The 15,881-nt window shown below is 39.2% G+C and overlaps 1 protein-coding gene across 1 annotated transcript in view; it reads left to right on the top strand.

Moving 5' to 3' along the window:
* The first annotated feature begins 1,128 nt into the window (after positions 1–1,128).
* LOC134323684 (RNA polymerase II elongation factor ELL2) overlaps positions 1,129–15,881 on the top strand; it is a 69,066-nt gene continuing 54,313 nt past the window's right edge. Inside the window, exons 1-2 of the mRNA XM_063005302.1 lie at positions 1,129–1,266; positions 12,938–12,985. Of these exons, the coding sequence (XP_062861372.1) occupies positions 1,129–1,266; positions 12,938–12,985 (186 nt within the window). The remainder of the gene's footprint in view (positions 1,267–12,937; positions 12,986–15,881) is intronic.

The raw sequence follows: 15,881 nt of genomic DNA, 5'->3' as shown, positions 1-15,881 counted from the left end.
CAGGGTTCAATTCCTAGCTGGGGCAGTCTGGGTCCTTTCTGTGTGGAGTTTGCATGTTCTCCCTGTGTCTGCAAGGGTTTCCTCCTGGAGCTCCGGTTTTGCCGTCACCTCACAGCAAGAAGGTCCCGGGTTCAGTCCCCAAGTGGGGCGGTTTAAGTCCTTTCTGTGTGGAATTTGCATGTTCTCCCCGTGTCTGCGTGGGTTTCCTCCTGGAGCTCCAGCTTCGCTGTCGCCTCACAACAAGAAGTTCCAGGGTTCAATTCCTAGGTGGGGCAGTCTGGGGCCTTTTTGTGTGGAGTTTGCATGTTCTCCCCATGTCTGCAAGGGTTTCCTCCGGGAGCTCTGGTTTCGCTGTTGCCTCACAGCTAGAAGGTCCCGGGTTCAATCCCCAGGTGGGGTGGTTTGGGTCCTTTCTGTGTGGAGTTTGCATGTTCTTCCCGTGTCTGCGTGGGTTTCCTCCAGGAGCTCCGGTTTCGCCGTCGCCTCACAGCAAGAAGGTTCAGGGTTCAATTCCTAGGTGGGGCAGTTTGGGTCCTTTCGGTGTGGAGTTTGCATGTTCTCCACGTGTATGCGTAGGTTTCCTCCTGGAGCTCCGGTTTCGCTGTCGCCTCACAGCAAGAAGATCCAGGGTTCAATCCCCAGGTGGGGCAGTTTGGGTCCTTTCTGTGTGGATGTTCTCCCCGTGTCTGCGTGGGTTTTCTCCCACAGTACAAAGACATGCAAGTGAGGTGTATTGGGGATAAAAAATCGTGAATTATTGTGTTTGACATTAAATTTGTGAACTGATGAATCTTGTGTACCGAGTAACTACCGTTTCTGTCATGAATGTACTCAAAGTGTAAAACATGATGTTAAAGTCCTAATAAATAAATAAACAGCTATATAAAATAGGTCTGCTATATGGAATGGAATGCTATATTATTTCACTCATTGTACCTTATGAACGACTTGTGTACTCATACCTACACGAGTATAAACCCGCGCGCACGTTGTTTACGTTGTACCTGTTCGCGTGGGCGTGCGTCTGCGCGCGTGTGTGGATGTGTCTTTGACGTGCTCACATCACGCTCCTCCCACCCCTGTGTGACGCCACGGCGAGAATGTCGCCAGTTGGGCTCAGTTTTAGACATGGCAACGCTGAGACAGGATCGTCGATATGGACTTTCCTGTGCCAAGCTTCAAAAAAACACTCCAAATACAACAATATACCACGTCAAACTCACCGACACTGCTATTCGGACACTGGAAGCTTATCAGAATCTGAAGGTAACGCTTAGAAATATATTAGCGCTTGCGTTTTGTTGATGCTGTTGTCAAAGCGCGTCAGTGGGACAGATCTTGAATCTTCAGTTGGCAGAAGTTAGGAGTTGCTTAAGATGCACTATTTTGCTTAAACTGTGTTTGCTAAAGGGGGAATTATACAATATATATAACAAGTATTTGCCTAGTAAGTTAAAGCTTAAATTCCTAGCGAATGGCCGAATTATAGACGGGCGTCTTTAGGAAGTAAACTGCTTTCATCTGAATCGGCTACTGTTTAAGACAACCTGGACGATTCGTATTTAAATCTGTTGGGTTATTTTTCATAAATTCGCCTAATTTCATGTTAGTCTTGAACAAACTCCACCACTCTGTTTACTTGTTTTTTAATAATAATATTAAGTCTGTGTTTGGTCATTCAAGAAGAAACCAGAACAACACAATACAGTCTAAACAACGACAGTGTCCTCTGTATGTGCAGCCTATAGAATCGAATATATGTTCGTTAACGTAAGTTGGCATACCGCTGTTATAGTTCCAATTCCTTGTCAAAGGTTCATGCGGTCTGAGAGGGGCTCAAGGCAGATGCATAAATGACCGTTTCTAGCGTTTTAATATACATGACAGTGTAATAACACCGCATGTTTGCTTTTCCTGTCGTTAAATCTGTCAGATTTGGGAGAGTCTAAAACGCTTAACGTGAACAATAACCTAGAAACAACAAACATTTTCACTTATTACTCGTCATAAGTACTGTCTGCAGATGAAATCACAAACCTGTGGTCCAAAAGAAGTTTTAGGTAATAATACTATTTAGTTTTTAGGTGATTTTGAGGTTGAGCTTTTTTCATCCCATTTAGACATATTTTAAGGAAAAAGCTTAACGTGGCTTAATGTACTAAAACAATCACCTAGGAACACCAAACCTATAGTAAACTACATCTAACCATACAACAGATCCAGGCTTATCTACACAGGGACGATGTCATGTGGCTGCAGGTTTTCTTTACAATCAAGTTACAATCAAGCAAGTGTAGTGTACACTTTACATTCTCCTTGTTAAACAGTTAATCTCCAGACAACTCGTGTTGTACTCCTTTGTTAGAGCAAAAACCTGCAGCAACCCCTGTTCTACAGCCTTCAGCCTACATTAGTTTAACCATTACCTACAGCTTTAAATAATCCCAGCATATTTAAACAGCTTCTACATACTCTTTAAAGATCAACAACCTTTAAACAACTAAACCATCAACAGCAGTAGTGTACTTATGGCCAGTAATAAGCAAGAGAATTGTGGTGTTCCTATGTCATTGTTCTAGAATAATGAGCCATGTTAAGCTTATCATAAAAATGATAACAGGTTTATTATTTCAGAAGTAGAGATTACTTAAGACCAGTAGTAATTGAGAGAAATTTGATGTTCCTAGTAATACTGTTTTAGTACATTAAGCCACCTACCTTTTTTCGTATAATTGGTTAAAATGGAATAAATAAAAGCTTAATGTAAACATTGTTTTCACTTTGCTCTATTTTCCATTTAAGTTCTCCTTGTCAGCCTACCTACAGCTTTAAATAACCCCAGCATATTTAAACAGCTTCTACATACTCCTTAAAGATCAACAACCTTTAAACAACTAAACCATCAACAGCAGTAAAGTGTACTTATGACCAGTAATAGCAAGAGAATTTTGGTGTTCCTATATTAAGCCATGTTAAGCTTATCGTAAAATGATAACAAGTTTATTATTTCAGCAGTAGAAAGTACTTAAGTGTAGGAATTGAGAGAAATTTTATGTTCCTAGTACTCTGTCTTAGTACTCTGTCATTAAGCCACCTAAATTTCTCCCTTATAATAGGTTGAAATGGAATGAAAAAAGCTTAATGTAAACATTATTTTCTTTTTGGACCACAGGTTCATCATTTCAGTGGTATATATTACTTATGACCAGAAATAAATGTACTTGTATTAGTACATTATGTTACGTTAAGCTTTTTTCACATTGAGAGATTTAGACTCTTCCTGAGATTTTCCTCAATGGTTTAATGTCTTTATTCAGACATGAAAGATTTAACCCTTACCAGTGTGTAATAAATGCCAAATATTATCAGTATACATCAGTAAACAAGCAAATAGTGAAGCCTCAACCTTTTAACTTAAGGTCACTATTTGTACTGAAAGTGCATTTACTCACCTTGCTCTATTTTCAATTTACGTTCTCCTTGTCAGCCTACCTACAGCTTTAAATAACCCCAGCATATTTAAACAGCTTCTACATATTCTTTAAAGATGAACAACCTTTAAATAACTAAACCAGTAGAGTGTACTTATGACCAGTAATAAGCGAGAGAATTTTGGTGTTCCTAGGTCATTGTTTTAGTACAATAAGCCATGTTAAGCTTATCGAAAAAATAATAACATGTTAATTATTTTAGCAGTAGAGATAAGACCAGTAGGAATTGAGAGAAATTTGATGTTCCTAGTATTCTGTTTTAGTACATAAAGCCACCTAAATTTTTTCATTATAATAGGTTGGAATGGAATGAAAAAAGTTTAATGTAAACATGATTTTCTTTTTGGACCACAGGTTCATAATTTTAGCAGTATATATTACTTATGACCAGAAATAATGGACAAAAGTTTGGTGTTCCTAGGGCATTGTATTACTACATTATGTTACGTTAAGCTTTTTTCACATTGAGAGTTTTAGACTTCCTGAGATTTTCCTCAATGGTTTAATGTCTTTATTCAGACATGAATGATTTAATCCTTACCAGTGTGTAATAAATGCCAAATATTATCAGTATACATCAGTAAACAAGCAAATAGTGAAGCCTCAACCTTTTAACTTAAGGTACTGAAAGTGCATTTACTCACCTTGCTCTATTTTCCATTTAAGTTCTTCTTGTCAGCCTACCTACAGCTTTAAATAACCCCAGCATATTTAAACAGCTTCTACATATTCTTTAAAGATCAACAACATTTAAATAAGTAAACCAGTAGAGTGTACTTATGACCAGTAATAAGCAAGATAATTTTGGTGTTCCTAGTGTACTGTTTTAGTCCATTAAGCCACTTACATTTTTTCCTTTATAATAGGTTGAAATTTAATTATAACAGCCTAATGTAAACATTGTTTCCTTTTTGGACCACAGGTTCATCATTTCAGCAGTATATATTACTTATGACCAGAAATAAAGGACAGACGTTTGGTGTTCCTAGGGCATTGTATTACTACATTATGTTACGTTAAGCTTTGAGAGTTTTAGACTCTTCCTGAGATTTTCCTCAATGGTTTAATGTCTTTATTCATTCCTTTATTTAATGCAAAATCTTCAAATACCTGCCAAATCTTTAGGATCCAGCGATTACCAGCTACTGTCATTTAGATCACATTATGTGTCTGTTTACTGGAAGTGGCAGCAGTTTAAAGGTTTTGTGAAACTTAAGTACTTTCAAAACAATAACAGATTATATCACAATCCATATTGTGGTTACATTTAGTATAGATAAAGTTTTAAAATGTTGTGAAAGATTTAATCCTTACCAGTGTGTAATAAATGCCAAATATTATCAGTAAACAAGCAAATAGTGAAGCCTCAACCTTTTAACTTAAGGTCACTATTTGTACTGAAAGTGCATTTACTGACCTTGCTCTATTTTTACATTTAAGTTCTCCTTGTTAGGGCAGCTTGGTTTGGTCTAATTTGCAAAGCCTTGCAACTTGGCTGAGTTTACTGCAGCTATTATGTTCAATATTTTAAGCCTTATGCTTTGAGTTTTCATGTGAATATAATAACACATGATAATGAATGTAAAATTGGGATTGCTGAATCTTTACACTCTAGGAGTGTTATTATTACATTTTAACTGTCAATTAAAATGTTTTTTGGTAATGAAAATTTAAGTCTGTTATTTACTGCTTGACTGAGACACAGTTACAAGGTGTAATTATGGTAATCTTTTCTTTACACAAGTATTCTATTTTGAAATCCTCTTCTGCAGTGCTTTTCACTGCTCACAAAAACTACTTTTATTTTTTAATGTACTTTTGTACATTACACAGGTAAGCACCCATGTATAGTTGTTGGAATGTTAAAGAATAAAAAAAGATGTGGCACAGATCGCCAGTCCATCACAAAGCAAACACACATATTTACACACACACACACACACACACACACACACACACACACACACACACACACACACACACACACACACACATTCACACACACTTACACACACACATTCACACACACACCAAGGAGAACTTAAGTATCTCCAATGAACCTGACTGCATATCTTTGCATAAAGGTCAAATCTACTGTTATTTTAAAGATCTGCTAGAAACTTATTCCGAGATCTCGAGTAAACAGTTTAGTTGGATTAGTGCAAATGACTCAAATAAGTGGGATCATAAGAAAACATACAATTAAGACATTATATTATGGGAAAACAAACATAAAAATGTATGAATATGCAGCTGGTAAAGACCATTGTCACTCTCCTTTACTCATTAAACATATTTTAAATATTTTGTTTAAACATATTCTGTACTCCAGGAATTTAAATGTGGATTTATAATTAGAAAAAATAAGTGTTAACAAAAGAATTTGACTGCATTTGCAATTCAGCTGTATTTCAATGTAGCTATAAAGTGGTTGCATATTTAATTCATATTTAGAGGGCGAATTTGTGATGAGCTTGTTTATTTGTACAAGCTGTAGATACTATATTGTATTTAGCTGGCAGTTTACCTAATAAGACACTACAAAGTAACTAATTACAGGAGAATCAAAGGTCTGATTGATTTTATTTCATGCTGAAACATTAAATCGTATAAATATTAAATAAATTCACATCTAAACTTATGTATGTGCTTCTGCTACAAATGTCTCTTTGGATATGGCCGGTTTGAATGTGTGTGTTTTTGTTACCTTAATGTTATTAAGACGACGCACAAGTGAGGTTCTCTTTGTAGTATTTCTCAGATAATCTGATTGAAGAATGACAAAATTCTGGACCCAAAAAACCTAACATGTTACTGCATTGTACTGACTGAAAATATTGCATGGAATTCGGAGGTCCTCTTTTTTGCATCTGTAATAGATAAGCAGTGTTGTTTACTGTAGCTTTGGATTTACTTTCAAGATAAAGACACCTATCTCTGATCCTGCATTATATTTCAGAATTATTCTGGACAGAATCCTTTTTATAAGTCAATCTGCCTAATACTAAGTGCAGAACATTCTAGGGCACAGTTGTGCCATCGTGTATTTGGACAGGTAGTTTATGCTGGTATTACTCAAGGTTAATTTTGATCAGCCTGGTACTTATCTAAACTTTTTATCTGTCTTGCTGTCTTTACCCCAGTTCTTCAACATTTGATGGACATAAGGTCTCACATACCAAGTGTCAAGAACATTCCAGCATTTTAATTGCACCCTGCAGTGAATTTATGTATACAGGTTATGAATAGGGCCCTACTAAATTTACGGAAAAATTTGCTTCACAGAAAATTACAGATTTCACGGATTTTAAAACAAGAGTGATTAAGAGTCATTATAAAACGGATAGTTCCGGTCCTAAAATCTGATTGGCTGAGCCGCGTTCGAAGCCGTTGTAAAATCCCCGATAAACGCACACCTAGGACCACCTCACATCATTCCATATTAATACGCCACTGAATAGAGAAAGTTAATGTTATTTTCGCCCTCACGTTGCCTAGCAACACTGTTAATCGGATTACCTTGCATCGCGGAAGAATGCTTTATTGTAAGTTTATACACAATAAATACATTTATGATTAAACATTGTTGTATTTATTATATTTTATGTTGACCGCCGTTTTATGAAAGCAATAAGCCACTCGAGACCGTACGTTACAGTTACGATTTTAGCACGGGGAAAGAAGTTTTAGGCACTCTGCTTCGCGTCGTGCCAAAAACGTCATCCCCGTGCTAAAATCACAGTAACGTACGGCCTCTCGTGGCTTATTGCTTTATTAAATAACACTCGTAAACTGAATGCTAAAATAAATGGAAGCTACAATACACGGCACAGCCTACCTTAATAGTTGAATGTAAACCTAAAACATCCAGCGACGGTCTCAAAGACGAAAATTCTCATCCGTGTTTTGACACACCTCCCCCTCTGCGTCCACAGAATTGGTTGGGAGCTACCCGAGTAGTGTTTTTAGCTGCTTTGGACTTTGTATCTTGGACATTTTGACTAACCGATTGCTAACAGAATTGCCATAGGATTGCTAGATTATAGAAGTGCATTCTATAATCAATGGAAAAGTGTGCTTCTCTACACATGTGATCATCTCTTTGTAGTCTGTGCTGCGCCTCAGAAGAACAAGCATAAGTGTTATGCTCCTGATAGTTTGTCTATGTACAGTTTAAACGTAAGGCATTTGAATGCTATGCGAGTAAAAAAACATTAAATTACTAAACACAATCCTTACATTTTGAATTTCACAGCAAAATTGCATATTACACTGGACACGGCTCATTTAAAGGTCTGTGACGTGATTTCCTTGTTGCTTTTGCAATTTAGCTAGCAAAGCTTCCGCGTGACCGTTCTGCATTGTTCAAGTTTTTGTATTCCTCTGTTTGTGTGGTACCGTAACGGAGAATTACATTTTAATCCTTGATCAGCTTTACATCTGACTTAAATAAATACTTAGAACTCACAGTTCTGAGTTCTGATGGGAGGTGGCAGATGGGATTTCCTCAGCCTTCTCAGAAAGTCAGAGACACTGTTGGGCTTTCTCGGTTATGGAGCTGGTGTTAAGGGACCAGGTGAGCTTCTCCGCCAGGTGAACAACAAGGAATTTAGTGCTCTTGACAATCTCCATGGAGGAGCCGTAAATGTTCAACGGAGAGTGTGTTCTTCAAGTCAACAAGCATCTATTTAGTTTTATCCACATTCAGAGACAGATCTACAGCAGTCTGCTAAACGGTGCACCTCTTCTATATATGCTAACTTGTTGTTCTTGCTGATGAGATCCACCACAATTGTGTCATCTGCGAACTTTATGATGTGGTTGGAGCTGTGCATTGCTGCACAGTCATGAGTCAGTAGAGTAAACAGCAATGAACTGAGCACCCAGCCCTAATGAGCTCCAGTGCTTAGTGTGGTGGTGCTGGAGGTGTTATTACCGATCCGACAGACCGAGGTCTCCCAGTCAGGAAGTCCAGGATCCAGTTGCAGAGAGAGGTGTTCAGGCCCAGCGAGCTCAGCTTACCAATCAGGTGCTGAGGAATAATGGTGTTGAATGATAAGCTGAAGTCTATGAACAGCATCCTAGCATATGTAGTGTAGTGGCTATGTCATCATCCGTTGCAGTGGGTCTATTGAGGAAGGCGGCAGGGTCTTGTTTTCCTCAATCAGGCGTGGCGAGACAAAGCACTTGGTCATTGGGAGGTGGGATGGTCTTCCTCACCACCACGTCATTCTGTACCTCAAACCAAGCATAAAAGTTTTTCAGTGCGTCTGGAAGAGAGTCATCTCTGTCACAGGTGGGTGTATTTCTGTAGTTGGTAATGGCCTGGATGCCCGGCCACATGTCACCGCTGTTCTGAAAGTGGCTGTGGATGCTCCAGCCGTGGGCACGCTTTGCTTCTTTGATTGCTTGGGTCAGTTTGACCATCTCTGTTCTCAGGGCCACCTTGTGGCCTGCATTGAAGGTAAAGTCTCGGGCCCTCAGCAGTGCATGCTGCAGTCATCTACAGATTCTGGTTTTGCCGTGTGGTGATTGTTTTGTTGTGTAGTTCTTCAAGTTGGTGGAGTCACCATACGTTGCAGTCCCCCTAAACGTTCCAGTCAGTCTGCTCAAAACAGTCCTAAAGAGCAGAGATGGCTCCTGCTGGCCAGGTTTTCACCTGTTTCAGTTTTGGTTTGGAGCACCTGATGAATGGTCTGTATGTTGGAATTAGCTTAACACAGATATGAGTAGCCGAGATGGGGGTGGGGCTTTGCCCTGTGTGCACCGGGAATGTTTGTATAAACAAGATCCAGTGTGTTCGTCCCCCTCGGTACAAAGTCCATTTGTTAGTAGAATTAAGGGAGCACAAACTTGAGATTTGCATGATTGAAATCTCCAATAAAAAAAGGTCCAACAAAAAGTCAGTCTGGATGAATGTTCTGCAGTTCGCTTATAGTTCCACAAAAGATCACACAATGCCTCCTTGGCATTCGCGCTGGGTGAATGGTGAATTCTCGTGGTAAATCAAAAGGTCTGCATCTAACAACAAACTCTACCAGCGCAGAAAAGTACTTCACGACAGTTTTTACACCATTATGTGTTAATGTAAACGCCACGCCTCATCCTTGTGTCTTACAGGACTGAGTTGCGCTTCTATCAGCGTGATACGAGGCTAGCCCATCTAGCTGAATGGCACTGTGTGCAATATTTTCGCTAAGCCACGTTTCAATAAAATCAAAAAAACACAGCAGTCACTGTACTCACGCTGGGTAGTTTTCTGGAGTCGGATACATTCCAGTTAATTCTCCAAAGAGCATGCCTTAGCAAGGAATAACAATGGTAGAGCCGGCTTGGGTTAGCTTTTAGCTTAGCACGGGCAGCTTTCTGTTATCCGTGTGCAACGCTTGTGACGCCCCCTGCCCTGGTCTCCGGTATCAGGCAACACTGAGGACTGCAGGCCTGTTTCACGAAGTAGGCAGAGCTCTTGTAGCATCTGTAGCAGACCATTCTCCAGGTTGGGTTTCTGGCTGTCTTCTTGACTGTAGCAGTGTCTGTTGTTTGTACTTTCCATATGGGCAAGCCGTAGCCTAGTGGTTAAGGTACTGGACTAGTAATCAGAAGGTCGCTGGTTCAAGCCCCACTACTGCCAGGTTGCTGCTGTTGGGCCCTTGAGCAAGGCCCTTAACCCTCAATTGCTCAGACTGTATACTGTAGCTGCAATGTAAGTCGCTTTGGATAAAGGCGTCTGCTAAATGCCAAAAATGTAAATGTAAATGTAAATGTAAATATGGTTATGACAGCAGTAATCACCAAATAAGATGATTACTGTGACAATAAATTTACAAATAGCACAGTTTTTGGACCCGGTGAGGCAGCTGCGTGTTAACATGCTGCCATTTTGGATCCCCTGGAGAACTAACCACATATCTTTTGTGGGCTTGCTTAAATCCTTCTGTCTCTTTATGTAATCCCAGAGAGACTTGATATGGTGAGATCAGGGCACAAGACAAGAGTATTGCACAAAATTAACAAATTAGCAAAATGAACACTTTAGTACCCTGTGCCAGTGCACTTATACATTCTTTGCAAGAAAGACAAGTATGTTAACCTCATCTTCAGATAAGGTGTGAGGGGCTCACAACATTACCAGCTGTGCCAAAAACACAAAATAAAGTGACATACACCGATTAGGCATAACATTAAAACCACCTCCTTGTTTCTACACTGTCCATTTTATCTTCTCCACTTACCATATAGAAGCACTTTGTAGTTCTACAATTACTGACTGTAGTCCATCTGTTTCTCTGCATACTTTTTTAGCTTGCTTTCACCCTGTTTTTCAATGGTCAGGACCACTACAGAGTAGGTATTATTTGGGTGGTGGATCATTCTCAGCACTGCAGTGACACTGACATGGTGGTGGTGTGTTAGTGTGTGTTGTGCTGGTATGAGTGGATCAGAGACAGCACCGCTGATGGAGTTTTAAAATGCCGTGTCCACTCACTGTCCACTCTATTACACACTCCTACCTAGTTGGTTCACCTTGTAGATATAAAGTCAGAGACGATCGCACATCTATTGCTGCTGTTTAAGTTGGTCATCTTCTAGACCTTCATCAGTGGTCACAGGATGATGTCCACAGCAGGTGAGGTGTTTAAAAACTCCATCAGGCCTGATCGGTGTATACAAAGTCATATTAGTACTTGACCACATGTCAGTTGTCAATAAGTAAAACTCTCCGCTCCTGACCCTCATTAAAACCTTTAACTTCAACGTGAACCTTGACAGCACGGCTGTCTTGTTGAAGAACTTATGACTTAGAAGCTTGTACTGTGAATTCAAGGTTCTTAACATTTCTTGGAATGGTGGCTTTTTGAATGTTGTTGAATTGAAGCAGACCCTTCACTATGAAATTGGTTCAACTGGTAGTGGCAGTTTTGAACTGTCATGTTGATTTGATCTACTGGTTCGCCATGTTCATCTGACTGGAAACCAAATCATAGCCCAGCAGGAGCTCTGACACCGTTCTTTTGTAAAAGCTTGTCCATTTTTTTTTTACTCTCTACTGGAGAGTAGGTCACAAACACCAAAGTTTCTTTGTTTTATTTGCATCTACCCCAGCGTTCTGACCAGAATGAAATTTTGCATTATGTTTTCGAGTGGCATTTTAAACATTTAGATTTGTCTGTGATAAGTTATGTTTGTGTGGCCTATACTTAAGTGTAGACATTTTAAAATAAAGCCACACCTTAAAAAAGTCATAGGGCAATGGAACATGTTAGAACGCACTAGATGATTATTTGCATGATAGTCATGGATTTAAATTATCTCAATATTTGATATCATTTATTGGCCCCAGGCTAGTGGTTTCCGTTGTCTGATTCTCCCCTTCATAATGTGTCATACATCTTAAATAGGAGACAGATCTGGACTGTAGATAGGCTACTGAAGGACATTGTTGTACCACATGGAGACTTAGGACCTGCCATTAACTTGCCAAAATAACCATCCCAGACTGCCCAGAAAAAAATTACAATATACGTGTCATCATCAATGATACATCCTCACATATGCAAGTCATCTATGAAATTGAAACTATAAAATTTGGACGCATATGTTAACAGCAGATGTTTTTACATTCTTTTAGTCCATCTGAAATAAGCTCAGGCCTTCTCTTTGCATAATTGAGTTTTAGTTTGCATTTCTTGATGCAGCGTCTAACAATGTCTTCACAAACTGACTTTAATGAGCAGTGATCGCTCAGAGGTTAAGGCACTTGACTAATAATCAGAAGGTTGCCAGTTTAATCCCCACTACTTCCAAGTTGCCACTGTTGGACTTCTGAGCAAGACCCCTTACCCAATTACTTGCATGGTATTTGGTCATAACTTTAAGTCACTTTTGGTAGAAACATATGCTAAATGCCATTAACTCCCCCTCCTTTATCCATACACTCTCCTTCTTACCCTGCATTTTAACTTTGATTACTTTAATTGATTGATTAATTAGATGATTGTTACATTAAACACGGTCATTGTACAGAGTACAAGTAGCCAAACTCCAATGTTCAGTGTTAATTATAAAATAAAATTGTAATGGATGGAAAGGGCCACAGTCCTACAGTAAAGTTATATATTGTTTGCAAGGTCAATAAATGTCACCATAACATTTCTCTTTAAAAATTGATAATATTGGTCAATATGTCAAGAAGAGTGTGTGGGAAGTGTCTTTATTAAAAACGAAATACCAGCAGTTTGAACAGTGTGTTTAGGTGCTGCGCTTTTCAAATAATGTTGCTTTTTTGAGACAGGCATTGTATTTTTTCAATGCCAGTTTATTTGACCTATAAGAGTTTTAAGCCTGTAAATGAGTACTGCTGATGAACGTTAATGTTCTCTTTTGTTATAGGCTTCTTTACTCATTATTAAATGCTAACCATTTTTCCTTTCTTTTTGTGTCCTCAGGGATCGTTACCAAATCAACCATCAATTTGCTTCAAGGGAAGCCAGGGGGTAAGATGAATGTTTTTGCTCACTCTTCCTGAACGTTTTAAAAATAGAATTCTTTAATTAATTCTGATTGTTGAGCTGTCTGACAGAAATCCCTACTAATAGCTTTTTAGCTGCTTTCCAACACCAAAAAGGGGGTTGCTATCACCCTCAGAATATGCTCATCTAGATTGCTGCCTGTTTGAAAGTGTAGATGTGATTACAGTTAGGACAGAGACTTGTTTATTGCTGGTTTTGCATGAACTGTGTCCTGATGTACCTAATAATATAGCTAATTCTATATAAGATGGTAGCTTGTGTTCACCCTAACAGAAAGAATTCCAGAAAGAGCTATTAATACAATTGCTATTGGGATGTAAAAATGAACATTAACTTTAGCACCTTACTGCTGCTTTATGCTGGCCTTGCTTACATTTTAAACATGCGGTAATCCCATAATCACCTCATCACCACCACTACCATCAGCTGAGACCTAGCTGTTTAGGAAAGAACTTGACAGAGGCCAAATTGTGGACTGTACCAGAGGCACCCCAGGACTGTGTAACAGGTTACTGGGTCAGATCGGCAACAACACAGGGCTTTGTTACTTGTAGGATGGGGGAGCGGTAAAGCCAAGAAAACCCTCTTGTCTCCTGCATACGGTGGAGGGTTTGGGTAAAACTGGCCTTATCCCTGAAGGTACACATGCACAGATCATAAAGAAGTAGGGCATGTATCATCTGGATCAAACTCTGAGCACTTTCATTTAGGCCAGTAAAAACAGCAGTCATGTTTACAATTTGAACATGTGTTTTTACTGCTGGAATACTTTAAGTGATGTGTGTATTTGGAGCAGTTCAAATTTAAATTAGCTGCAGGGATGTGAAAAGGGGGATCCCCCCTCCCTCTTTGATGCTGGGCTTCTGGGCATTAATAAAGTATGTGAACCGTTAGAGATTGGGAAATGGGGTGGGGGTGTGCTGTTATTCTCTACCCCCAATCTTGCTCTATACTACAGTAAACAGTCTACAGTTAATGTATTTGTAATTCAAATAATATTATCCATAATAATACAATTATGTTGCCATGTGTGGTATTTCTGATTCTTTGGAAAAATAGGAAGATATAAAGAAGTGCAATGCACTTTTATTTTATGTCTGAGTAGGCAAGCACTATTTAAAATCAGTTTTAAGTTGCATTCACGATAAAACCGCTTTTGCACTGACTGTGCCAGTGTTCTCTACACAGTAAGGTGGTGTCACTTTCATGCGGTTGCGATGCATTAAGCACCACCTTGGCGCTTTTTTTTTACATTTGCCAATGCACTCAAATTTCAATATAATTGAACTTTGACCTAGTTTGCCACTGACCTTTTCAAAGTCCCGGCATTGAGACAAATTGTTTATATCACATAGTGAAGCACAGACATGGTATAGAATATCTGACAAAACCTTGAACTGTTGTATTCCACTTTAATTTATGGTCATGGCATTGAGGGAAAATCAGCATGGTGACTAGTAAGCTTGTATTTTAGACACCATCCCATTTTTCCTAATCCTGAAATAGCTTGTTGTGGCTTTGTAGCTCATTTTGTAGATTTAATGTTTTTCTTGTTTTGGTAGGGTTTTTTTGTTCCACAGTACTATACACTGATCAGCAATAACATTAAAACCACCTCCTTGTTTCTACACACATTGTCCATTTTATCAGCTCCACTTACCATATAGAAGCACTTTGTAGTTCTACAATTACTGACTGTAGTCCATCTGTTTCTCTGCATGCTTTGTTAGCCCACTTTCATGCTGTTCTTCAATGGTCAGGACTCTCCCAGGACCACTACAGAGCAGATATTATTTGGGTGGTGGGTCATTTTTTGCACTGCGGTAACACTGACATGGTGGTGGTGTGTTAGTGTGTGTTGTGCTGGTATGAGTGGATCAGACACAGCAGTGCTGATGGAGTTTTTGAACACCTCACTGTCACTGCTGGACTGAGAATAGTCCACCAGCCAAAAATATATCCAACCAACAGCGCCCCGTGTGCAGCGTCCTGTGACCACTGATGACGGTCTAGAAGATGACCAACTCAAACAGCAGCAATAGATGAGCGATCGTCTCTGACTTTACATCTACAAGGTGGACCAACTAGGTAGGAGTGTCTAATAGAGTGGACAGTGAGTGGACACAATATTTAAAAACTCCAGCAGCGCTGCTGTGTCTGATCCACTCATACCAGCACAACACACACTAACACACAACCACTATGTCATTGTCACTGCAGTGCTGAGAATGATCCACCACCTAAATAATACCTGCTCTGTGGGGGTCCTGACCATTAAAAAAAACAGGGTGAAAGCAGGCTAAAAAAGTATGTAGAGAAACAGATGGACTACAGTCAGTAATTGTAGAACTAAAAAGTGCTTCTATATGGTAAGTGGAGCTGATAAAATGGACAGTGAGTGTAGAAACAAGGAGGTGGTTTTAATGTTATGGCTGATCAGGGTATGTACATGCAACACAAATGTCACTCATTTTATGTAGTATGTTAGAAAACCTGTCATCCATTGTTAATCATCAATATACAACCACATGCATAAGGGATTACTTTGGCAAATCTTTGTCAAGCTCTATAATATAAAGTTTATGCACTAATAAATTAAGTTACACTCATAAATACTGTAAAAAAATAAAGCGTCCAGAAGTGATGTTAGTTTCTCTTGACTATATTATTTGGGATGGACCATTACACAGTGGAAATGTGTATTGTGGTCAGATGAGTCAGATTTGTTGGAAGAAATAGACACATGTTCAGGAACGAAAATGACCATCCAGCAAGTCCAAAAGCCAGGGTCTGTCATGGTATGGGGCTGTGTCAGTGACCTTGGCAAATACAATTTACACTTCTGTGATGGCAGCATTCA

Source organism: Trichomycterus rosablanca, chromosome 11 (assembly GCF_030014385.1).
Source record: "Trichomycterus rosablanca isolate fTriRos1 chromosome 11, fTriRos1.hap1, whole genome shotgun sequence".
Taxonomy (NCBI): domain Eukaryota; kingdom Metazoa; phylum Chordata; class Actinopteri; order Siluriformes; family Trichomycteridae; genus Trichomycterus; species Trichomycterus rosablanca.
This window is presented reverse-complemented; position numbering and strand designations above follow the sequence as displayed.